The sequence below is a fragment of the Lemur catta genome, chromosome 7 (genome assembly GCF_020740605.2).
Source record: "Lemur catta isolate mLemCat1 chromosome 7, mLemCat1.pri, whole genome shotgun sequence".
In the NCBI taxonomy this organism is placed as follows: Eukaryota; Metazoa; Chordata; class Mammalia; order Primates; family Lemuridae; genus Lemur; species Lemur catta.
The window spans coordinates 97,833,200-97,858,112 of record NC_059134.1 but is presented as its reverse complement, the minus strand read 5'-3'; the positions used below and the strand labels follow the sequence as shown (position 1 = coordinate 97,858,112).

The window sequence follows — 24,913 nt, the reverse complement described above, 5'->3', positions numbered from 1 at the left end:
CAATTTAAGAGACTGGGGCTTAGAGCCTAGCACAGAATAGGTTAGCCTTAGACACAATAGGTTCTTAGAAGTATTTGATGAGTTAATCAGAAAGAATGACTTGTCTATGTTTGCACTACATGCAGGAGTGGAGCCAGAACTTGAACTTGTCATATCACAGCTTTTCTGAAGTTCACCTAATTGTGGTTTCAAAAGCTTAGCTTTCTGTTTTATCATTAGAGTTTAGGTCTGTAGGAAATAGAAGACAAGAATGATGAAAAATAAAGAAAAATCTTTAAAGGGGGATAATAAAATAGTTGAAAAGATGATATGAATGTAATTAGGAAGATGAGAATTTTGCTAAAAAATACATAAAACTCAAAGGAAGATAATAGTGTTCATTTTTCATTGTTGCCACTATTCCAACCAGTGATGTAAAGGAAGTTGTGGGCCTAATTTCTTGGTTGCATGAGGAAATGCTATTATTAGATTCTTGATAAAATAGAGAAATGGAATGCTTGTGGGGAGAATTAAATGAAATAAGGAATAGAAAATAGAAACCAAAGGAAAGAAGATAATGAAATCCTCCAATATCAGGGAAATTGGGGAGTGGAAAAAAATGCCATCTTTACAGAAGTCATAATGAAACTATTATGTTCATTGAGAATGTAAGGTGAACATTTTTAGAACCTTTTTTAATGAGGATGTGAATTTCATGAATAGCTAATGTCTTTTCTCTTTTTAGTCTTTGGAGGATTGCCCTCTGGATGAAGATGAAGATGCATTTCAGGGCCTGGGAGAGGAAGATGAAGAGATTGATCAATTCAATGATGATACATTTGGGTCAGGTGCAGTTGGTAAGTGACATCTTTCCCTTATGTTATCATCTAGGCCTCTTGCTGTTTTCAAATGCTCTTTTTTTCTTTTTGAAGCAGAGTCTCACTCTGTTGCCCAGGCTAGAGTGCCGTGGCGTCAGCCTAGCTCACAGCAACCTCAAACTCCTGGGCTCAAGCAGTCCTTCCTGCCTCAATCTCCAGAGTAGCTGGGACTACAGGAATGTGCCACCACGCCTGGCTAATTTTTCCTGTTTTTAGTAGAGACTGGTCTCATTCTTGCTCAAGCAGGTCTCAAACTCCTGAGCTCAAGGGATCCTCCGGCCTCAGTCTCCCAGAGTGCTAGGATTACAGGCCTCAAATGCTCTCTTTCAAAGTGCTTTGCCTTGGTAGGAGTAACCTCATTCACTAATTTGACAAGATATATTCTTGATCTCAGTCAGAATAGTTCATTCTTCACTGAAAGCATCCATTCTGTTCCTCTGGGCCTCTTTTTGCCTCATCTATAAAACCACGTATTCTAAACCAGGTATTCTCTAATCCCTGTCCCTTCCAGTTATGTGATCTATGGTTCTAGCTTGCTACTATTAGAAATTCAAATGTCTAGAAGAGCAGACATTTAAAAGAGATTTAAAATAATCCTGGTTGAGGAGAATTTTTATTTGTAGAACATGTAACTTAAGGAAAACTAGCAGACTAGCAGAAAATTCAGATTATAGTACGTAGATACATGTGTTTTCAAATTCAGTCTATCGCTAGTATATTATATAACTGTGCAGCTGTCTTACAGTAAGTATCTTCAAAAGAGTAGAAAAGTCTTTTATACCAAAATTTTGGTAATAGAAAGTCTTCATAAGTTAGAAAAGTGTTGTACACAGATGAAATTTTTTCTATCCCTGCATATAGATAAATATTCTAAAGAGCCAAAGTAAGCTTACAGGTCACAGGGTTATAAATAATGAGGTGGAAAATTTAAGAAGCAAACTTATATGATAAAGTTTGAGAATAGATGCTACCTAGAACAAGTTTAGAACAAATGGACTAATAAGTTAAAATTTAAACTATTTTTTTGAATAGGTAAGAGTGAGTTAGTGCAAATATTTTTGCTTAGACTGGTGTTGGAAAGCAGTGATAACAGTGTTTATGTTGGGATGTGTAAATATGTGTGATTTCTTTAGAATCACAGCACTTCTGCCTGTGCAACAAATACTGAAAGTTAAGTAATAAGAAGAGGAAATTTAGCAGTAGTCGGCATTCCCAAGATGTTGAGTATCAAAACCAAATAAGAGGTCTGAAAGTGTCATAATGGGTACTGGTTTTGCAGTGACTTAAATAGTTTAATAATTACATTTATTAATCTTTAGAGTAAGTTGAATGAACTGGCAAAAATGAAAAAGTTTATTATTGTCAATCACTTAAAAAATTCAGTAGAGAACTAAAACATTGTCATGACTGGGAGCAAGAGGAATGTTGAAAGTAGAAGCTAAACTCATTATGGAAGAGAATCAAGGATCTTTTGGATAAACCTTAGGTTTGGAGGTGACGTTGTCCAGGAGAATGACATGATCCAAGATGCTGTTGTCTGTCTCCATGAAAATTACAAGGAAAGGAACATAAAGTAGAATTATACAAGCAGGGAACTGATATGAATTGCAAATTATATTTGGAAGGTAGATTAAGTAATAGCCAATAGAATACAGTAGTAACTACAAACATTGTGTGGCTGTTTCTAAAATTCTTTTTCTGTTAAAATATTGTACTGAATATTACCATTTTTCAAAAATCTTTTCAGTATTAAAATGTAGTTGATGGAACTGATTTACAGACATTATATTACGATGAGGCAGCATAGGAACATGTCTTCAGTTTTGAACCTGGACAGAAGAGGAATGGTTTTGCCTTCTCATTGACTTCCACACTGCAATGGACAATCTTCCCTGCCCCCGACCCTGAGTTTCCATTTTTCCTCATAAGATGAGAATAATGTTGCCTTCAAAGGATGTTAGAGGCCATGGGCAGTGGCTCATGCCTGTAATACCAGCACTTTGGGAGGACAAGGTGGAAGGATCACTTGAGGCCAGAAGTTTGAGACCAGCCAGACAACATAGTGAGACCCCGTCCCTACAAAACATTTAAAAATTAGCTGGGCATGGTGGCACATGTCTGTAGTGCCAGCTACTTGGGAGGCCAATTCAGGAGGATTCCTTGAGCCCAGCAGTTTGAGGTTGCAGTGAGCTATGATGACACCACTGCACTCTAGCCTGGGCAACAGAGGCAGACCCTGTCTCAAAAAAACAAAAAATAATGTTAAGAGTGTGCAGAACTGTATTTCATATGATGGGAAAGAAGAAAAGTACATGCATGTTGAAAAAGCCCTTGGGGTATGAGAATAAGAACAGATAGTACAAAGCAAAGACAGTGAAATAGCATATAAGTAGCCCACTTTGTACCCTAGGACAGATGGGTGATTAGGAAGAACTTCTTAGTCAACAAAGTTTATAATGGAGAAAAGATTTTCAAAGGTGAACCCTTCCTTTGAGAATATAGTATACTTAATTGTAAAGTGAAAATCTTAATTCCTTGTAACATCTTGGTATAAATACTATAAAAAGAAAATTGCTAAGTTAACCTGTTGTTCATGTGATACACCTCTACAGGTTGATACACAGCTGATGTAGAGAGTTTAGGAGGTGAAATATTAGACCTTTAATGTATGTTTTGATTTGGTGATTTTTAATTCATGGAGTGGACATCCTGAATAATACCTGCTTTTAAGTGGGTATTAGTCACTGGCTACTAATGTTCTGATGTCATCTTTTTTAAAGAAACTAGTCACTGTCTTCTGCATGAAAAAATGTTTGCATCATCTTAGAGCAATAAATATGTTACAGAAATCCCACTCTCTAAAAAGCTTACATTTTAAACAGTACTTATTTATGTGCTGGGTACTATTCTAGAAGTTTTACGTATATTACTAATCCCCACAGCAACCTTGTGAGGTAGGTACCGTTACTGTCTTCATTTTAACAAATGACAAAGTAACTATAAATACAATTAGTAGTGTAAACTACCAGTTATGTTAGTTTTTGAGGACTCTTTGGAAATCTCCTGCCTCCACTTGGAAAGCCTCATTCTTTCTACCTCTCTTTTATTGATAGTTGCTATAATCTTTAGAAATTGAGGTAGCCTTAAAATTAAATCAACTCTGTTTCCTTTTTATTTTGTTTTTATTCAGAAGTATCCATAAGAGGAGCTTCAAGGAACTTATTACAACAAGTATAAGTTTATAGATGCAGTAACCCACATTAGGGTATAGGTTAGTTATTGCAGATATCTCTTCCCCTTCATTTCTTTGTTATTCTTTTGCCTACTCTTTATCATTTTGACTGATAATGGATTAAAGTCAAATGTTGAAATAGCTAAGTAACCATATGTTTAGGTCATTTGAAAAAGATACAGGGGTGAAGTATTCTTTTATAGTAAGGGCACGAGACCTGACATATGATTTCAGATGATTTTGTACAAGAGCAAGAAAAATCTAAGGCAAGGCTCGGTGGCTCGCGCCTATAATCCTAGCACTCTGGGAGGCCAAGGCAGGAGGATCACTCGAGGTCAGTAGTTCAAGACCAGCCTGAGCAAGATCAAGACCCCATCTCTGCTAAAAATAGAAAGAAATAATCTGGACAGCTAACAATATATATAGAAAAAAAATTAGCCAGGCATGGTGGCACATGCCTGTAGTCCCAGCTACTCGGGAGGCTGAGGCAGAAGGATTGTTTGAGCCCAGGAGATTGAGGTTGCTGTGAGCTAGGCTGATGCCATGGCACTCTAGCCCGGGCAACAGAGCGAGACTCTGTCTCAAAAAAAATAAAAATAAAAAATAAAAAAATAAAAATTCACAACAGATCCATTCTCACAGAATATGGCTATTTAGTGTTTTAAAATATTATTAAAGAGAAATAGATTATCCATATTTGGTAGGATTTGTTAGCAAACATGAATATGGGAAGTGGTAACTGAAAACAATGCAAATTTGAACCCTACTGCATTAGAACCAATTCATTAACAAATTAACTTTTTAAATTTGGGAAATAAATATTTTTAAAAATCCTTAAATCTGGGATTATTGACTCCCACTCTTTTGTAATTGCTGAGTTAGTAAAATTGCAAAAAACCAACCATTTATCGTGTCTCAGCTTACTCTTCCTTACCAAAGATGACACAAATACTAATGTTACAATTGGTTTTTAATTATACTGTTCTTTAAGTATTTATTTCAGATGACTAGTCTTTTATATTAGTACTATAATTTTCATCTACGGGGAATTTTTCTGTTTTTTGAGCACATCTCAGGGTTTGCATGTGAGGGTAGACCATCGTAATAGAATGGCTATCTTAAGTTCTTTTCTGTGAGATGGCATTTCAGAGGAAGAGTGCCACCTGACTAGACACTCGAGTAAGAGGAAGCTGTTGGATAGGGAAGAAAATACCGCATGATTAGAAAGAACCCATGTCCCAGAGGCTTAGGTAAGGATATTTTTATAGCTCTTGCCCACAGCCTTTATTCCAGTGATGGCAAAGTGATCTACAATTTAAGGGATCCGATTACCACAGCTAGTACATTCAAATCTACCACAGTGCCGAAAGACTAGGCAGTGGGTCCTATGATACCAGTATTATAAATTTGGAAGTCCCACTTCCCTCACTTTTTGGGTCACTAGTGTTATGTGATACATTGTCATATGATAAAAATAGCAAAGTTTAAATGTTAATAGTCTTACTCTGACAAGAAATGAGCCTATTTGTATATTCACTTAAGATTTTAAGACATGTATAATGTTGGTTACAGTATTAGTTGTCATTGCAAAATTCCAAATAATCCAAGTGTTTATCAGTAGGGGATAAGTTAAATTACAGTTTATCAATAGAATAGAATCTTATATCGGTGTTAAAAAGAATGAGATAATATTATTAGTACTTTTATCTGTGTATGCATGCATGAAAACATGTCCAAGATGTAATGCTTGAATAAAAAGAAACAAGTTAAACCTTATAGTTTGCATATTTTTAAAAACTTAAAATAGCTATGGAATTATGGGGAACTTGCACTTTTTAAGGTATGTGTTTTTGTCATGTTTGAATTTTTTAACAAACATTTATTTGTAAGCAGAGAACAGAATGTCTGTGTTTCTATGTTAGCTATAAAGTGAATTGCCTGTTATCCCTGTTGAATTTTGTAGAATATAGGAAACATATAACTAAGGTTAAAATACAAAACATATACAAAAGAATACTTTTTTTGTGGGTTATAAAGTAGTACACGTGTAGATGAGGTAAAGGTAGAATTAAAGTGAAAGGATTATTTAGGGAAAGTTCCAGTGAGGGAGGGAGAGGCTTCCACATTTGAGTGCTGAGAGGAGCAAAACTGTGAGTAGAGCTTTCATGGTGGGAGCAGAATGGAATGATTAGATTGAAGAGAACTGGAATGAGATGTGGTAGAAGTAAGGTCCAGTTCCAGAGCAGCTGATAAAGGGTTCTGAGGATTTTCATTTATACTCTAATGGGACTCAAAAATAATGCTGTGTCATCATAATAAATGAGAAAAGAACCTTAATGTCAGTGCTACAGGCTGCATAGTAGTGTGTAGGAATAGCAAAGGGATAGTTAAAAGAGGAATTGACCCTGGTCCAAGTCACTATCTCCTCTCCCTGGGCTTACTGCAGCAGCTGCCTGACAGGCTTCCATGTGTCTCCAGTGTTGCCCCCTGCCTTCCCCAACCTGTTTTCGACGTAGCAGCCAGAGTGATTCTTTCAAAAAGCTAAGCCACATCAGAACTTCCATTGGCCCCCTATTTCACAGTGACCCAGAAGACCCTGAATGGGCGCCCGCTTCCTAACTCTTTGACCTCATTTATTTGTTACCCCCACTCCAACCATTTTATTCCAAACTGCTGACCGTCCCTCTGCCTGGAACCCTCTTCTTCCAGATATCCACATGGCTAACTCTCTTACTCTTTTAAACTTTTGTTTAAATGTCACCGTCTTAATGAGGCCTACCTCTGATAATCTATATAAAATTTTCAGTCTGCCTTTCTTCCTTCTTATTCCTGTAGCATTTTCATCTAATATAGTATCTAATTTACTTATTTATTATGCTTATTACCTATTATCTATCTCTACTTGAATGAATGTTGCATGAGGGAGGCATCCCTGTCTGTTTTATACACTAATGTACTCCGTGCACCCAAAACAGTGCTTGTCACATAATGGATGTAATAAATATTAATTGCATGAAATGAATGGATTCAGAAGCTTGTAAAGAAGATGGCAACTATAATCTAAGAGAAAGTTGTATGCTAGTGCTATCGGTTTTAACTGTTCTTTAAAGTGTTTATCTGAAATGTCATGGAATTTCAAAATCAACAGGCAGTATACTCAATCACCAGTTTAGAGATCATTTTCAAAATATAGTTTGGACATCATTAATAATGTTTTAAGCTATTAAACCATATGCTTAGATTTTATTTCTGGTGTGATGTTATTTGTTCTGTAAGCACACTTTGTGTTTCCCTTAGTTTAAACTTTATTTCCTGTCTCTTAAGTGGTAACTTAACTTTCCACCTGTGTTCTGGAGTTGGAATTGTTCATTTGGGTAACAGAAAATTTTATCAAACTTTTTCATTCCAATGTGAACTCTGTTGTCTTGTAGATGATGATTGGCAAGAAGCACATGAGCGCCTGGCTGAATTGGAAGAGAAGCTACCAGTGGCAGTTAATGAACAAACAGGCAATGGAGAGAGGGATGAGATGGACTTGTTGGGTGACCATGAGGAGAATCTGGCAGAAAGGCTCAGTAAGATGGTGATTGAAAATGAACTAGAAGATCCAGCTATCATGAGAGCAGTGCAGACCAAGCCAGTTTTACAAGTGAGTAAGTTACTCTGATTGGAGAACTAATAACAGATTAATAATTAAAGTGAAGTATTAAGCTTTGCCATTTTCTTTCATCTTCTATAATGAGAGAATTGCATATGCCATAGAAGATTGATAATATAATTCCCAATGATAGCAGTTTTAGAGGTGAAGTTGGGGAATCATGTATATACTAGAACACTATAATTTCTTATTCTCAAGCAGTTGAGGCTCTTTTGAAACCTTATTCTCCGACAGCAGATAAGTCACCCAGAGTCTCCACGGCATTCCAAACATGGTGTGCGTGTTTTCCTTTTTTGTTAGCCCCAACCAGGAAGTCTGAATTCCAGCATCTGGGATGGATCTGAGGTTCTGAGGCGAATCCGAGGACCACTGCTTGCTCAGGTATTAAATATTTTCTCTTTATATACAATTTCTAATACCTCAAATTTTTAAGTTGTTTGCTATTGTCATCCTTTCCTTACTGAAAGGATGTAAGGTGTGTATCATTTGCCTGTGTTATGTTGACTGCTGCATCTATCACTTCTGTACCTGTTGATGTACCCTTCCTCAGCCTCTAGGATAAAGGTTGCAAGAGAGCAGTTAGAACTCAAATTTGTCAGTCTATGAGTTGAATTATGTAAGTCATTTCTAGGCAAAAACACAGGGACAGAGTTTACCAGTGATTGGATGTGGCAGTAGGGGTTGACTACAAAGGAATTTTGAGGAGTGATAAAACTGTTCTATATCTTGATTGTGGGGGCATATCCCTTACTCTATGTATTTATCAAAACTCAGCTGTAATTCAAAGAGTGACTTTTATTATATGTAAATTAAAAATAAATAAAAATTTAAAAATAATTTCTCAAGTTTTTTTGGCATCTGTAGAAATTAAGTATTTCAAGTTAGCTAAATTTCTTTTTTTAAACACATCCTCAATTAGGAAATGCCTACAGTGTCTGTATTAGAATATGCCTTGCCTCAGAGGCCTCCACAGGGCCCAGAAGATGATCGGGACCTTTCTGAACGCGCATTACCAAGACGGTCAACTTCACCTATCATTGGGAGTCCTCCTGTTAGAGCTGTCCCCATAGGCACCCCACCTAAGCAGATGGCTGTACCCAGCTTCAACCAGCAGGTACCTCTCATTAACAGGCACTCAGCCCAGGATATTGGGAATCTGGGCAAAATTATTTGGGGAACTGGTGATGCTGGGAGGAGGGTGGAAGTTTTGGGTAGGCATTAGATTAGAAAGAAAAATAGCCACTGAGAGGAGAAGTTAGTACAAATAAGAGACACAGTCCCTAATACCCTTTGCTGCTCCTGTTGCTGCTGCCTTTTAATTGGGGAAGAAAAGGGTAGTTAACCACACTTAGTGCATATATCCTTTTTAAAGTGTTTTACTGGCTGCCCAAAACATTAGCAGAGAGATAACTGAAAGCTGGGGGGAGTGGGAACACACAGCATTGTCCACATCCCTTTTTACCTTTAAGATATCCCTGCTTTCCCTAGAGCCTGTGCAGTCCTGTTCCATAGACTTTCCTCCACCTGAAACCAGCAGCTGAAAAGGAAGGCCAATTTGGAAGGTATGGGGGGAGGGTGGTGGTGGTATGGCCTAGTTAGGCTCAGCATTCTATGAAATGGTGGAGTCACAATGTATCATGAAAGTGCTAAGCATGGCGGCCATATCACAGGGGCTTCAGAATAGGACTTAGTTAATCCTCCAGCTTTCTTATCATTCCTTCTCCCTCAATGCCAAAATATATCCTCTTGGAGAGAATTTGCAAGTCAGAATATCTGTTGGTACCTCCCTCAGATAGCATGGAAGGGTGGGATAACTGGAGAATTAGCTAAATCTTCCTCAGTTAAAACTGCTTTCCCTAGAGTGCTGACACTGCTTTATTTGTGAGAGGAAGTGACCAAGGGTTCTATATTTGAACCTATAGCCATAGCAATTTGCTTAGAAGTAGGGCTTTGCATTAAGTTCTGTGTCTCTACCAGTACTTGAGGGGAGGGAGTGTAGGTGGAAGAAAAACTGATTTCATTGAGTGTAGTTGTATATATGTTTGTCCTGATAGATTCTGTGTCCGAAGCCTGTCCATGTTCGGCCCCCAATGCCACCGCGTTATTCTGCTCCCTATGGTGAGAGGATGTCTCCAAACCAGATCTGCAGTGTCCCGGTATGTCACTTTGCAACCTAACGAAAATGTACAGTATGTATTTTCTGATCACTATCTGTATGATCACTACGAGTATATAGAATTGCTGACATCTCCTAAGTTATACCTATTTTTTATAATCTCCATACTGGAATTTCTGAATCTTTTTGTCTCCAGAGGGCATGGTTCATGTTCACTTGTTTTTTTGTTTGTTTGTTTGTTTTGGGGGTTTTTTTGTTTTTTTTTTTTTCCTCAATTCTCAGCTTTAAAAATCTAAACTAATTGTGATCATCTGGTTTCCTTCTATTTCAGTCCCTTATTCTACTGCTTTCTTTTTCATCTTACTTGGTCGTAGTGTTTTATAATTTCTGGCATTACTCTTTTTTATATTCCCTAAGTGGAGAACTTGACTCAAGTTTATATCCAAATTTATACTGCATTTCTACTGAGTTGCCTTATTATATTGATTGATTTGCCTGTTTCAGAGTATGAGTATAATTTATTCTTTTTTTTTTCCCCTTAGAACTCTTCCCTCCTGGGTCATCCTTTCCCTCCTAGTGTTCCTCCTGTTCTCAGCCCCCTCCAGAGAGCACAGCTTCTTGGAGGAGCACAGGTAAGCCTGTGATTAGGCCTACCCATTAAGAACTTTCCTACTTTCCCTAGGATTCATTAGATGATATCCCTTTTTTTGCTGGTAATCACTACTACCTCTTACTTTTTCCTTTACTTTTTCAAACGAAGTTATTGGTGGACACAGTATTTACTTTTCTGTAGATAAAAGCAAGGGGGCTTGCTGGTTAACTAAATCTAAGATCTTGTCCCTCCATGTAGCTACAGCCTGGACGGATGTCTCCCAGCCAGTTTGCACGGGTCCCTGGATTTGTTGGTAGTCCACTTGCTGCCATGAATCCCAAATTGCTACAAGGACGAGTTGGGCAGATGCTCCCCCCAGCACCAGGCTTCCGTGCCTTCTTTAGTGCTCCACCATCTGCTACGCCACCTCCACAACAGCACCCTGCTGGCCCAGGACCTCACCTGCAAAACCTAAGGTATCCGAAACAAATGCCATTGCTTACCCATTGTCAGCCAAGTCTCTTGATCATGGATGTTTAGTTTTATAATATAGAAATTTCTTGCTACTTCTTAAGTAATATATTTTGAGATTGTATTGGATCTTTAAGTTGGCAAATATGGAAATGTTTAATAATCTCCATGCTTCCTTAAGAATCATGTATACCTCAAGAGTCACATGCTTCCTGTGTACTTTTTGCATATCACAAGTTAATCACCTCTTTTATTTCTTCTGAAATTTCTCAAGTCTTACCTTGTACCCTTTTATAAACACATACACATTCTAACGTATACACACAATGCTTATCACTTAAGAATTATTACCGTAGCATGCGCCTATAATTTCAGCTACTTGGGGCTACTCAGGAGGTTAAGGCAGAAGGATCACTTAAGACCAGCCTAGGCTGGGCACGGTGGCTCACACCTGTAATCCTAGCACTCTAGGAGGCCGAGGTGGGAGGATCGCTCAAGGTCAGGAGTTTGAGACTAGCCTGAGCAAGAGCGAGACCCCCGTCTCTACTAAAAATAGAAAGAAATTATCTGGACAACTAAAAACATATATAGAAAAAATTAGCCGGGCATGGTGGCGCATGCCTGTAGTCCCAGCTACTTAGGAGGCTGAGGCAGAAGGATTGCTTGAGCCCAGGAGTTTGAGGTTGCTGTGAGCTAGGCTGATCCCACAGCACTCTCATCCGGGCAACAGATGGAGGCTCTGTCTCAAAAAAAAAAAAAAGACCAGTCTAAAAAACATAAAAAGGATTACCAATATGCTAAAGAACAGAACTATAGATGCTAAAAAGTCGGCTAATCTCAATGCTAAATTGCTTGCTTCTACCTTCTGGTTTTATAACAAGAGGTGTTCAGGTTCCTGTTTCAGTGAAATTGTGGGTTATTACGTATCATATTGTATCAGAGAGGATTTTTAAAAGAAACCAAATCAGTAGGATAGAGGGAGAGAAAGCACAAGCACATTCAGTGAGTTCTATTTTAAGGAATTGGCTCATGTGATTGTGGAAGCTGACAAGTCCTAAATCCATAGGGCAGACCAGAAAGAAGTAAGAGTTGAAGCTATAGTCTTGAGTTTGAAATAACTAGGGCAGGCCACCAGGTTAGAGACTGACTTCTATGTTCCAGTCTTGAGGCAGAATTCATTCTTTGGGAAACTTCAGGTTTTGCTCGTAAGGCCTTCAACTGATTGGATGAGGCCTAACCACATTATTATGGGTAATCTCTTTTTTGGAAAATTAGCAGATTGTAAATATTAATCACATCTACAAAATACCTTCACAGCAACATCTAGACATTGTTTGACCAAGTAACTGGGTGCTATAGCTTAGTCAAGTTGACATATAATATTAACCGTCACACATACATTTTTATTGTCATTCCTACATAGTTGAAGCTAAATACGTTAAATCTATTTAAACATTTCTATTAAACAGGAGCAAAAAGAAAAAGAATTACATTGCTTTAGTGCTAATTCACTCAGATTTCATGATCATTTTTTAGGAGTTGAGAATTGGTCTTTGTAGAAGATGTGTAAAAAAATGTTTTGCCTCTAAAAGGTCTCCTTAGAATAGACTTTATAGTTATTTGAGTGAACCTCTGTGAAGTTATCCTGTGCTAATATTCTTTAAAACTTCAAATCATCAGAATAACAGAATTGAGAATCTTTTTTCTTTTTTTCTTAGATCTCAGGCCCCAATGTTTAGACCAGACACAACTCACCTTCATCCACAGCACCGTCGACTCTTGCATCAGAGACAGCAACAGAATAGAAAGTAAGTATTCGTCCTACTCCTCCATGGCTTCTTAATTCAGCTTTTAATTTTGACAGTGTCTCAAGATACAATTAATTTAGTTTACTTTTTTTTAGTAAATTTACTTAGGGGTTAAGCTTATTTTGCTGGTAGTTTTTGATGCACTAGCTTTAAATGACAAGATTTTTTTCAGCTAATTTCCAAACTATTATATTATAATGCTGTTGATCATAAATCAGAATTAAAGTTTAGATCTGATTTTTTTAAGCCAACATTTTGTACTCACTCTTTACCAGATTCTTGTAATATTCTTAACTGCCTTTACCATCTTAGCAAGAAAGTTAAAGCCCCTGCCTTCATGGGGCTTATATTCTATAGTCATTCATCTAGATAAAATAAGGGAACTAAACATAACTACAACTTTCTTCAAACTTCATTTTTATTCTTTGAGTGTGTATGATTCTTTCTCAAGTTCAAAGACATTCCAGAATATTTTGGGTAGGGATAGGGAGGAGAACAAATATGGGCTTGTAAAAAAGACATGAAAAGTACAAATGATAAAGGGATAGATTATTACACTTATCTGTATTAAAATATTAAGCTTTTGTTTAACAAAAGGCCTCATATACCAACATACAATGTTCAGTAGAGGAAACTCAAGTGGCTCGTAAAACTGAAAAGGTGTTCAGACTTTCTTGTATCAGAAAAATGCAGATTAAAATTAGATAACCATTAATATCAACAGACAAGCAAAACTTGAAGTGTCTCAGCACTATTATTGTTGGCAAGGATAGAGGGCACAGCTTCTTGAGAGAATTCAGCAATAGGTAATAAGGTTGAAAATGTGGATACACCACATCCTAGCCGTTCTACTTTTCAGTATATACCCGGTTATATTATCAACATGTATAAATATGGAAAGTATAATATTCAGTGAAGAAGCAAGGAGTAGAATTACATGTACAGTACCACTTATGTAAAACTAAAAGACACAGTAATACTGTATAATATTTGAAGGCGAACACACAAGAATAAAAGTATAGAAACATTTCAGGGAGGATATACACCAAGAGCAGAATAGTAGTTCCCCTGTGAAGGAAGAGAAGCCGGAAACTGGGATCCAGAGGGGTACAAGAGGGCTGTAAATGTAACACTGTATTACTTTAATTTACTCTTTAAAAATTTGAAGTAAATTTGGCCAAGTAAAGTTTTTTTCATTAAGTCTAGGTGGTGGGTAAATGGATATTTATTATAGTATTTGCTGGGCTTTTCCTTTGCATTTGAAATATTTCATGGTTTACAACAAGTCAAAAAAATTGTATAGACTGCAGAGTCAAATCAGCTGGTGTTCAAGTCTCTTACTCTGCCACCAAATGTATGGCTTGGGACAAGTTACTTGATCTCTTTTGGCCTTATTTGTGTCTTCGGTGGAGAAAAGAAAATGATTTGTATCAAAGGCTTATTGTGGGGCTTATACAAAAGTCCATAGGCGAAAGTGCTTAGTACGTAGAGTACAGATCTTAGTTTTATTTCCTTGATTACGTGTTGCATAGCTCTTTCCTCTTAAATTCTATCGACTTAGTTCTTTTTTGCTCCCCTTTTAACAAAATGAAAGGGAATCTTTTTTTTTAATTGGCCTGGTTTATTTATGTGTTGTTAAAAGGCATAATTAATGTTCCCACTTGGAGTGAATGCGGCATATGTTTTTCAGTCAGCATCGGAATCTCAATGGTGCAGGGGATAGAGGAAGTCACCGGAGCAGTCATCAAGATCATCTCCGAAAGGATCCATATGCCAATCTCATGTTGCAGCGGGAAAAGGATTGGGTCTCTAAAATCCAGATGATGCAACTGCAAAGCACTGATCCCTACCTGGATGATTTTTATTACCAGGTAAATACTCTGTGCTAGTTTTGAGGGTAACAGGTTGGTCCCTTACACTGGTGAGCATATTAATTTAAGTATTGGTAGACTTAAATATTGATAGAATTTTCATTTGAGGTAGTTTTCAAGTTGATAAGAATTAGCAAATTCTGTCCTGTTTTTAAGCTGGAGACTTACGCTGTTCATTAAGGTTTGCTTATATGCCTTTTGCTTCCTGCATACAGATGCTCTCAGACCAATGTTTTCAAATCCCTTTGGCATCATTAATCTGGTTCTTTCAGTTAAGAATATTGGCAGTCTAAAGACATTTCCATTGATGATTGACTTATTGAAGCTGGGTTGTTTTGATACAGTAAATTTATAGAAATCTAACAAATCAGAGATCAATACATTTCTAGAGTTCAACTTGCGTTACTGCCACTGGTATAAATTAATTATTAGTGGTATAGAACAGCCACATTCTGTGCTTGTGTTGCAACTGAATCCTTTTCTCATGTGGTAGAATTACTTTGAAAAACTGGAGAAATTGTCAGCTGCTGAAGAAATGCAAGGTGATGGCCCTAAAAAGGAGCGCACTAAGCTCATCACCCCTCAGGTGGCCAAACTGGAGCATGCCTATAAGCCAGGTAAGGTCCTTATCCACAGGCCCATAATAAGAGAAATTTAAGGTGCTGCCAATATGATAAAACATAGACAACTATCTATGTGTATATATAGGATGTTTGAAAATGATTTAAAAAACACCATTGTCCTTAATAAATGCAAAGATCAGCCTTTAGTCAAGCATGGACTAAATGGTTGGACAGATGACCTTTTGGGTCCTTTTCCACTTGAGATTTCATAATTTTTTAAACCTATTAACAATTTTTAGTACCCCTAGAGTAAATAAAGGGGAAATACTATAGATTTTCATTTTGATGATCATTGCAACAACAAAAAAGAACAGCTAGATTTTGAACAGAGAAAAAGATTTGATCACTGCCTGCCTACATTGCTAAGTTCTTATTTTGTTGGAAATTTTTTGTCTTTGCAGTGCAGTTTGAGGGCTCATTGGGAAAACTTACTGTCTCTAGTGTGAATAATCCCCGAAAAATGATTGATGCCGTTGTGACTTCTCGGAGTGAGGATGACGTAAGTGTCAGCAGTATTATGTGTTTAAGAACATCTGTGTTGTCACCACTTCTTTGGGGGTGACTATGAAAAGGATCAGACATGGTAGAGTTCTTTGTAGTCTAACCCAGAGCTTCCCACCACATCATGACCTTCTAGTTTTCTACAGAAGTGCTGAGATATTAACACCTTCATTTCTAAGGCAGCCAGGCAGGGCCTAGGCTAACAAGAGTAGGGCCTAGGCTAACAAGAGTCTTTTGACCGGGTAACTCTACCTGCAGATAGTATCTAATTACTCAGAGTTTGCTGTTTTAAAAAATTACCATTTTTTATGTGTTTTAAGATTTTCCTATGATTTCTTCATCCTTTACTACATTCTGTAATTACTGATTGGTTATCTGTGAATTCAGTTTAATAATTTGTTCAGTCAGCTCTATGACTTTTGTTCACAGTAGTGTTGTTTTAGATTATTAACTTTCAGAGAATCAATTCTCTTCTTAGAATTGTCACAGATGAACCTATTGATGCACACTAAATTGTTTTTAACGGAGGTAAAGAGTTCACATTGAATAGTCTTGTCTTTTTTAGGAGACAAAAGAAAAACAGGTTCGAGACAAAAGAAGAAAAACCCTTGTCATAATTGAGAAAGTAAGTTTTAGAATCTGTTGCTATAGTTAGTTTCAAGTAAGGAACCGTCAAATGTATGTGTACACAGGAACTGGAAGAATGAGCAATCCGTGATTTTAATTAATGAATATATTCTTGTTAAGTGCCTATTGTGTACCAGAGCGCTCTAGAAAGGATTTAGGTGTACCTCGCCTATGGCATCGTGGAAAGAACACTTCAGTTAAAGTTAGAAGTACTGTTTTGTTTTGTTTTTTTTTTTTGTGCAAGCTAATTCAGTTAATAGCTGAGGATCTTTAGGCAGGTCACCTCCCTAAGCCTGATAAAATGAGAATAAAAATTCACATTGTCCCACCCATGAATTAATTAAGTCAGTTAAGTCCGTTCTTAGCTATTTATCGGGCACTCCCTGGGTGTTGGGCACTATTCTGGGTGCTGAGGAAAATGAGATAAAATATATACAATTGGTTTGTAAAACATAAATGCCACATTGCAAGGCCATAGACCATACTGGTTAAGAGTACAGACTCTAGAAACAGGTTGCAAATTTTCATTTCTAACTGAATCTGTGACTTGGGGCAAGTTATTTAACCTTTCTATGCTGTCCTCAGTTTCTTCATCTGTAAAAACAGAGATGATAATTGTATTTGGGTTATGGTGAGTATTTGGTGACTGAGTACTTGAAAAGTGCTTAGAACAGTGGCTGGCACCCAGTAGAAAAATTAACTATTATCATTTTTATAAATATAAGGTGCTTCTTGTGGCAATAATACAGATCATTATATATTACAGTGTTGTTGCTGCTAGAAGATTTGGAAAGTGTAATTATTTCACTGTTTTTACCTGCTAGATTAGAGGTCAGAGAGGGACAAAGAATTGTGTTTGAAGGATCTTATAAATTATTTTATTATGTTTTTCTGCATTTAAAAGAGTGCCTTTTTTTAAATTTCAATTTTGCTATAGTGACTTTTCATTCTTTTAAGTTGTTTATGTAATACTCTGTGAACCTGACCTCGCATGCTGTGTTCTGCTTTGTGTCTCCCTTCTTAGACCTATAGTTTACTCCTTGATGTAGAAGATTATGAGAGGCGTTATCTCCTAAGTCTCGAAGAAGAGCGACCTGCCTTGATGGATGAAAGAAAGCACAAAATTTGTAGCATGTATGACAACTTAAGGGGGAAATTGCCTGGACAAGAGAGGTAAGTATTATGTACTTTGAGGAAAACATGAGACGAACTAGACTCCTTCCTTTACCAAACTGAGCATTACACATTTCTACCTTTTAAGTACCCTTCCCTACCATCTCTGTAGGCTCAGAATCTATCCTTTCAGCCTAACTCAAATGCCACTTCCTATAAAACGTTTTATAATCTTTCCCAGCCAGGAAGCAAAATCTCTATCCTGAATTCATGTATTCAACAAATACATATTCAGTATCTTCTAGGAACTGTGCTGGGTGCTGGAGATGCAGTGGGGAACATTACTGGGTTTTTGTTTTTGAGCTTACAGATTGTACCCAGTTTATGACTACTAGCATGGCCAACCTTATAATCTTTTTGTATTTGCTTTTTTACTAAGATGGGAAGTATAAACATTTAAACTCTTTAACAGTAATCTTTTTCTCTGCATCTCTGTCATCTCTGTCACACCCATTGTCTGCAATAGAATCTTGGTAATGGTAAATGTTCTATAAATCCTAAATATTTATTTGATGGATGCAGAGGACTACGTCTCCTGAGAACTCCGTTTCCCTTTGCCCATTTAAGAGAATTGTTGATCCTTCTAAGCTAGGACATACACATACGCAAAACAGAAAATAAAAGCACCCTCTTTTCAACACACCTTGTCTGGAGTTGGGCTGACAGAAGACTGGTTGAATAAATATAGTTTATCCATAGATTGGAATGTTATGCAGCCATTAAAATGTATGTAGTTGTCCTTTTTGCACCCTTCCTTTCGTTCTCTCTTTGCTGCAACAATGGGTCTGGTCGTCATCTGTGGCGTAAAATGTTAATAAATATATATTCATTTATTTATATTTATATTTATATTTTTATCATATTGTTTATATTTGATATTTTAAAGTATATTCATTTATATGTATATTATATTAAGTATATTAACATGAAAAAGTGTTTACAAGAAGTTGTTGAGTAAAAAATCACGTTACAAAGCTGTATGAATTCTGTGGGCTCATTTTTTTATGAAAGGAAAAAATATAATACACAGCAAAAAGGTTCTTAAAAAATGACACTAATAAAACAAACTTTTGAGATTATGACATTCTTTTTGCTTATATATTTTTTACATAATTGCTCTGTTAACCAGTGATATTTATATAGTTGCTTAAAAGTTAATAAAGAAAATGAATGCATATAGTTTGGCCAAGTTTTTTTAACATGATGTGTCAAATGATGATTTTCTCTACGTTTATAAAACTTGAAAAATCACCTTTTATTAATTGGTTAAGAGTTGGAGAAGTAATTCTGTTTTGTAGTACAGATCATTATAGAGTGAAAATGAATGAAATATATTCACTTAGTAATACCTAAGAGGGGAAAAAATGAGGTTTTCTTATATTGCTCTTGCTGACCTAAGTTGGCTTTTTTCTTCCCTTGCAGGCCAAGTGATGACCACTTTGTACAGATCATGTGTATCCGAAAAGGGAAGAGAATGGTTGCCCGTATTCTTCCTTTCCTCTCCACAGAGCAAGCAGCTGACATTCTCATGACAACAGCCAGGAATCTACCTTTCCTTATCAAGAAGGATGCACAAGATGAGGTGACCCACCATGTGGGACGTCTTTCCTTTGGGTCCTTACAGTTGATAAAATTTCTAAAATCCAAACTTCTTTTCCTACCCTCTTCCCTTTTGTGTTGGTTTAATCTTGGGCAGTATGATTTGATTATTTAAAGCAAAACCTTAAGTACTCCAGGCCTATATTTTTAATCCCATTTTGGTTGAACAGACCATGTTTCTAAACATGAAGAAAGCAATAATTCTGTCTTTCTTACTTGACATAGTTGTGGAGATACAGTCTATGTCAGAATTATGTGGGAAACAGATAATCCAGTTCTGCCTCAAACTGCTGAATCAGAATTTACAAGAGGAGGATCAGGGCCTCTGTATCTTTAACAAGGTCTCCAGCTGAATCTGATATTCACTGAAGTTTGAAAACTTCTAGTATTGGTTACTTTGCTTGATATAAAGTATCCCTCATTGGACTATTATCAATAGCTTAACATTAGCCAGTAGACCTAGTTGAATGTTGTCCCACAGGAATTGGGCCAGCCCTTTAAATAATTTTTATTGTGATCTAAACTAGGCTGGAATTTGAAACATGGTTATCAAGTTTCTAAGTTAATTCTTGGATAGAGTTTCTCTCTGCTTATCCCTGTCATAGCACTTGAAAGATTGGCAAAATTTAAAATAGTCTTCACATTCAAAACCAGAAATTGACAAGAGTAGGACAAAGGACTGGCCATTAATTAGTCTGAGATTCAGAATAATAAAATGTATGGGAGCGAACCTGTTGTTACAGGCTACAAGTTAAGTAATAACCACCTGGGTAAGTAGTCCCCCAAAAATAAAGGATACCAGGATATCTTTTAATGCTATCCCATGAAAAAGTCTATTTTTCCTTCTATAGACCCTTGAAATTTTAGCATCTGCAGAAGAAATGAATGAGAAGTTTAGATCTCATTGGAAAAAGTGAAATGGGATGAGACAAGTACATTTGTAAAATATTCCATAAATGAAAAATGAACTGGAGAAAAGTTTAAGGATTTGAGGTTTATCCTAAGGAAAAAAAATAGGATCAGACTAAAAAGTAACAGCTACCGTGGAGCATATAAGTTGTAGACAATGAGGGAGGCATGAGCTCATCAATGGAAATAAGTTTGAGAGAGCTTTATTCATTCAGCAAATAGTTATTGAATACTTCTATGTTCCAGGCACTATCTTACATCCAAAAATAAAGCACCTGGTATTAGTTCTAGGTGCTAAAAGATAGAAATACAAAAATACCTGCTTTCATGGACCTTACCTGCTAGTGAGGAAAACTTGTTAAATGTGAGTTTTTACCTGTACGCATTAAAGAGTGATGGACCACATCTCCAAATACCATTTTCTTGAAGTAATAGCTAGTTTCAGGGCTGAAGCATGAAGTGTACAAGGCATCCTGGAATATCTTGTGCAAGTAAGCAAAGAAACTAATAGATTACTAGCGTCCTGTCTAAAAGCATGCACAAACCAACGTAAAATAAAAGGGCTCAAACATTGGCCAAAAGTGGGATAATTTTCGTCAGAAAGAAAAATTACAGGAGTGGGTTGAAATATATCAAATACATTTAATTTAATGAGTTAATGATACCAAAAGTATATTGATTACCTTTGGAGATTATTAGGTCATCAACTCATTATTCTGAAAATAGGTAAATAAAGGAAAAGAAGCATTTATCCTGCCTTTCCATTACAACCGAATGTCATGATAATTCGAGTGTTCTTTATAGAAGAATTCCAGCTAATAAATGCAAAAGAAATGATAAAATTAGAAAATAACTGTTTTGGGAAACCCTAATGGAAAAGCGATCAATCAATCTAGACAGCAGTCATTATTAGCTGCTAAAAGCATTAGGTAAAAAGTGGGTGGGGAACTTTACAATGGCTGGAGCAGGCTGGCAACACCTGAACCTACTGATGCACTGTGAATACCACTAAGAGTGGGATAACAAAGCACTGTGCTTTACATAACACAATAGAAAGCACACAGCTCTATCTGTGAAGTTTTTTTTCTTGCATGCCTTTCTCACCCCCTGTTGAACCTTAATCTAATCAAAACTGTAGTTCTTCTAACTATAAGTTTATGGGGGAAGCAGTAACAGAACTTAAGTGACACCACAGAGATGCAGTTAGCCAGATCCAAACTATGAGAAAATGACCTAGTTTCTTCAACAAATACATGAGAAAAGGAGTTGGGCAGTGGCAAAGGACCATTAAAGATTTTAAAAGCCTTGTCAGACAAATGGAATGTGTAGATCTTGTTTGAATCATAATTAGAACAAATGAGCTGCTAAAAGGTATTTTTGAGACAGTTGGAGAAACTTGAATTTGGAGTAAATAATAAAAAATTGGCCAGGCGTGGTGGCTCATGCCTATAGTACTAGCACCCTCGGAGACCGAGGTGGGAGGATTGTTTGAGCTCAGGAATTCAAGACCAGCCTGAGCAAGAGCGAGACCCCATCTCTACTAAAATAGAAAAATAAATAATATAGCTGAGCACAGTGGCGTGTGCCTATAGTGCCAGCTACTCAGAGGCTAAAGCAGGAGGATTGCTTGAGCCAAGGAGTTTGAGGTTGCAGTGAGCTATGATGATGCCACTGCACTCTACCCAGGGTGACAGAGCAAGACTCTGTCTCAAAAAAAATTTATTGTTAATTTTGTTAGGTGTGATATTGTAAGAGATTTTGTTAGAGATACAAATAAGTATTTTTGGATGAAATGATATGATACAGGAGGAACAGATTTAATAAGATTGGTAAAATCTTAATAATTTGTTTTTGAGTTGGGTAGTGAGTATAGGAACGTCATTATACTGTTCTTTGTACTTCTGTGTTTTAAAATGTTTATAATAAAGGCTTTGTTTATTTAGAGTACCACAAAAAGTGTTTTACTCTCTGTTCTCGGATACCATTTAAAGTAAAACCAGCCATCACTTTTTATACCATGGGCATTGAGTGCCTGGAAGCACTCTTGATTTCCTTTCATAATAATATAATATAGTTAATTATATTAATAGCTGTATATTTTAACTTTCCAGTCTGGGCCACATGCAAAAAGAAATGAATGATTACAAGGCTAGAATTCAACAGCCGGGGTGTCTGGTTCTAGCTACTAGCTATGTGACTCTGAACACTGAGTTTCTGATCACTTAGCTTCTCTAAAAATTGTTTAATCATTTCTCCATTTCTTCATTGAGCTATTATAAAAATAAAACAAGATATAATTGAGTCTGAAAATACTTCTCAGTAATTCTGTAGCACTCTGAATTTAACCTATCTTAGAATGCTTCTCACAAAATTTTGAAATTGCCAATTTACCCACGTCTTCTCCACTGTACTTAAGATACCGGAGGGTCTGTGTCCTGTTTATCATTTGTTTTTAGCCCACAGTGCCTGGCACATTGTAGGCATTTAAATATTTGTGGAATTAGCTAAAATACTGATAATTTTAGCATGAGCCTTGGTATGTATTTGGAAATGATTTTACACCCTCCGTTCACACAAAGTGGTGGCATTTCCAATGCAAATTGAGATGAAAAAGTTCCTAGTAGGTACCTTAGAATCTATTGTTAAGACTCTAGTCATATCTGCTAAGCTTATCACCTCAATTTTCTTAAATCTTGCTTTAAGTGGTTGAGTATATGACGGAGCATCCTTCCACCCATGCCCACTGATGGAGGGTAACTGAAGTAACCAGTTGCCAGAATGTAATGTTTTTATTTACTTTTTATAGGTGCTGCCATGCTTATTGAGTCCCTTCTCTCTCCTCCTCTATCATCTTCCATCAGTGACTGTCACCAGCCTTCTGCAACAGCTAATGAACCTACCTCAAAGTGCAGCTGCACCAGCACCCTCCAATCCTCACCTCACTGCTGTGCTCCAAAACAAGGTATTCTTGTCCTTTGATGTCCCTGAACTTTGTGAAGTCTTTAAATTTGAGTTATAGATAAAAATAATGGCTGCTGTGGCTATGGCAACTTATAAAGCAAGGCTTCTTTCAGTTGGGAGTTACATTAAGCTCCTAATAGCAGAGACTAGAAATAACAGTGATGTTGACAAAATAGGACTTTATCTATCTCAAGTGAAATAAATCTGGTATAGAAGCTCCACAGTGTCATTGGTGATCCAGGCTCCTTCAGTTTTTTTCCTCTGCCATTCTTAGCAGTGGCTTCCATATTCATGATCCCTCATGGTCCAAGATGGTCATAGAATTCAAGACTTGGTGTAATGCAGGGAGAAGGGTGGGTGTGGAGGGCAAAAGGTGTGGATTAGCTGTCTGTCCTCGTTATTGGAACCTTTTCCAGGAGCTCTAACCGACAACTTCTGCTTAATGTCACATGGCCACACCTAACTACAGGGAAGGCTAGAAAATATCTTTAAGTTGACGTCATTGTCACTACAAATAAAATCAGTTCTGATAATGAGGAGGAAGGCATATTAGGTAGGCAGTTGTCATAAGACTATAAATAGTTGAATCTCCCATTTTATATTTTATTGGTATTACATTAAAGATCCAGAGATTCCTAGGGGAAGCATAATATAGAAGAAAGAACATGAGTTTTTAAACAGACCAGGGTTCAGTCCTTGCCACTTTCTAGCTTTGTGACCCTAGACAGCTTATTTCACTTTTCTGAGCCAGTTTCCTGATCTGTAAAGTGGAGGTGCATTGTAAACTTCACAGGGTTGTCCAGATACTTAAATGAGATGTCAGCTGTGAATTGTTCAGTATAATGCCAGTATATAGTAGGTACTCATTAAGGGCCATTCTGTGTACAATAGAGGTAAAAAAGTAGTCTCAAGGCCTCTTTATTCCTTGTACCTGAACATTTGCAAAAGCCTGACTGAAGGGCAGGACATCAGAGCAGAAGAGGGGACGGTGCCTCGGGACACAAGGTTGAGTTCTGGAGTGATCAGGGATGTGCCTTCCTGTTATCTGGTCTCTCAGTTTTAATTTTGGTAAAGGCAGTAGTGCTTTTTTTCTGACAGTAACATGAGGGGAATTTTTATGGAAAGGCAAGGTTATCTATCCTGAATGAAGTGAACTCAGAAAGGTGGGATGGAATCCCAAAATGTTGCCACCCTTCGTATATGATCCCTTATAGCTGTGGTTCATACTTGTAACTTGGTCCTTCTTGTCCCTATTTGTGTTTTCATTCTTTGCCCCTTTAGACTGTGCTTTGCTTCTACTGCCCACTGAAGAAAACCAATTTTTGTATATTTCAGTCTTTAAAGCATGCTGCTGAATTTTAATAATCCTGGATATGGTGAATACATCACTTTATCCTTTCTTTCTTGTTATTTTTTAGACCACTATGAACATCTTCTTTAAGCCTTTATGTTTCCAAATAGGTGTGTCTCTTTATATCAGTTACCCTGCTCTATACATTTTTCTGCAGTTCTTAACACTTTTTCTCTTAATTCAAAATATCTTACTGCATTTAATATTTTTTAAATTTTTTTCTTTGAACTTTATTTTCTGTATCAAAGTTTGTCTTCATTTGACCTTCCTTTTTAATCCATTTTGGTTCTTACAAATAGGAGAAAAGCCAAATCCCACATTATCCCTGGCAAGGAAAAATCATCTTTCCTCCACAGGGTGGGAAACAGAGAGGCCTATTGGGACACTGTGACTTTCCATTGCCATTGGCTGTGCCTGGTTGCTGCTGGGCCAGAAATAAAGCCGGGAGAGAGAGGGAGCCTTTCAGCTCATGCTTGCTTGACCTTTGCCTGGTTTCACAGAAAAGTGCAGCAGCAAAGGCATTTTGATTTAGTGCTGTTCCCCATCTAATGCTAGGAGCCCTCA

At 37.0% G+C, this 24,913-nt stretch overlaps 1 protein-coding gene across 1 annotated transcript in view; it reads left to right on the top strand.

Moving 5' to 3' along the window:
- PATL1 (PAT1 homolog 1, processing body mRNA decay factor) overlaps nt 1-24,913 on the top strand; it is a 28,635-nt gene that overhangs the window by 1,351 nt on the left and 2,371 nt on the right. Inside the window, exons 2-16 of the mRNA XM_045558150.1 lie at nt 725-836; nt 7,521-7,738; nt 8,048-8,128; nt 8,667-8,861; nt 9,802-9,903; nt 10,406-10,495; nt 10,714-10,931; nt 12,645-12,734; nt 14,425-14,605; nt 15,099-15,222; nt 15,630-15,727; nt 16,295-16,354; nt 17,381-17,529; nt 18,952-19,111; nt 22,844-22,999. Of these exons, the coding sequence (XP_045414106.1) occupies nt 725-836; nt 7,521-7,738; nt 8,048-8,128; nt 8,667-8,861; nt 9,802-9,903; nt 10,406-10,495; nt 10,714-10,931; nt 12,645-12,734; nt 14,425-14,605; nt 15,099-15,222; nt 15,630-15,727; nt 16,295-16,354; nt 17,381-17,529; nt 18,952-19,111; nt 22,844-22,999 (2,034 nt within the window). The remainder of the gene's footprint in view (nt 1-724; nt 837-7,520; nt 7,739-8,047; nt 8,129-8,666; nt 8,862-9,801; nt 9,904-10,405; nt 10,496-10,713; nt 10,932-12,644; nt 12,735-14,424; nt 14,606-15,098; nt 15,223-15,629; nt 15,728-16,294; nt 16,355-17,380; nt 17,530-18,951; nt 19,112-22,843; nt 23,000-24,913) is intronic.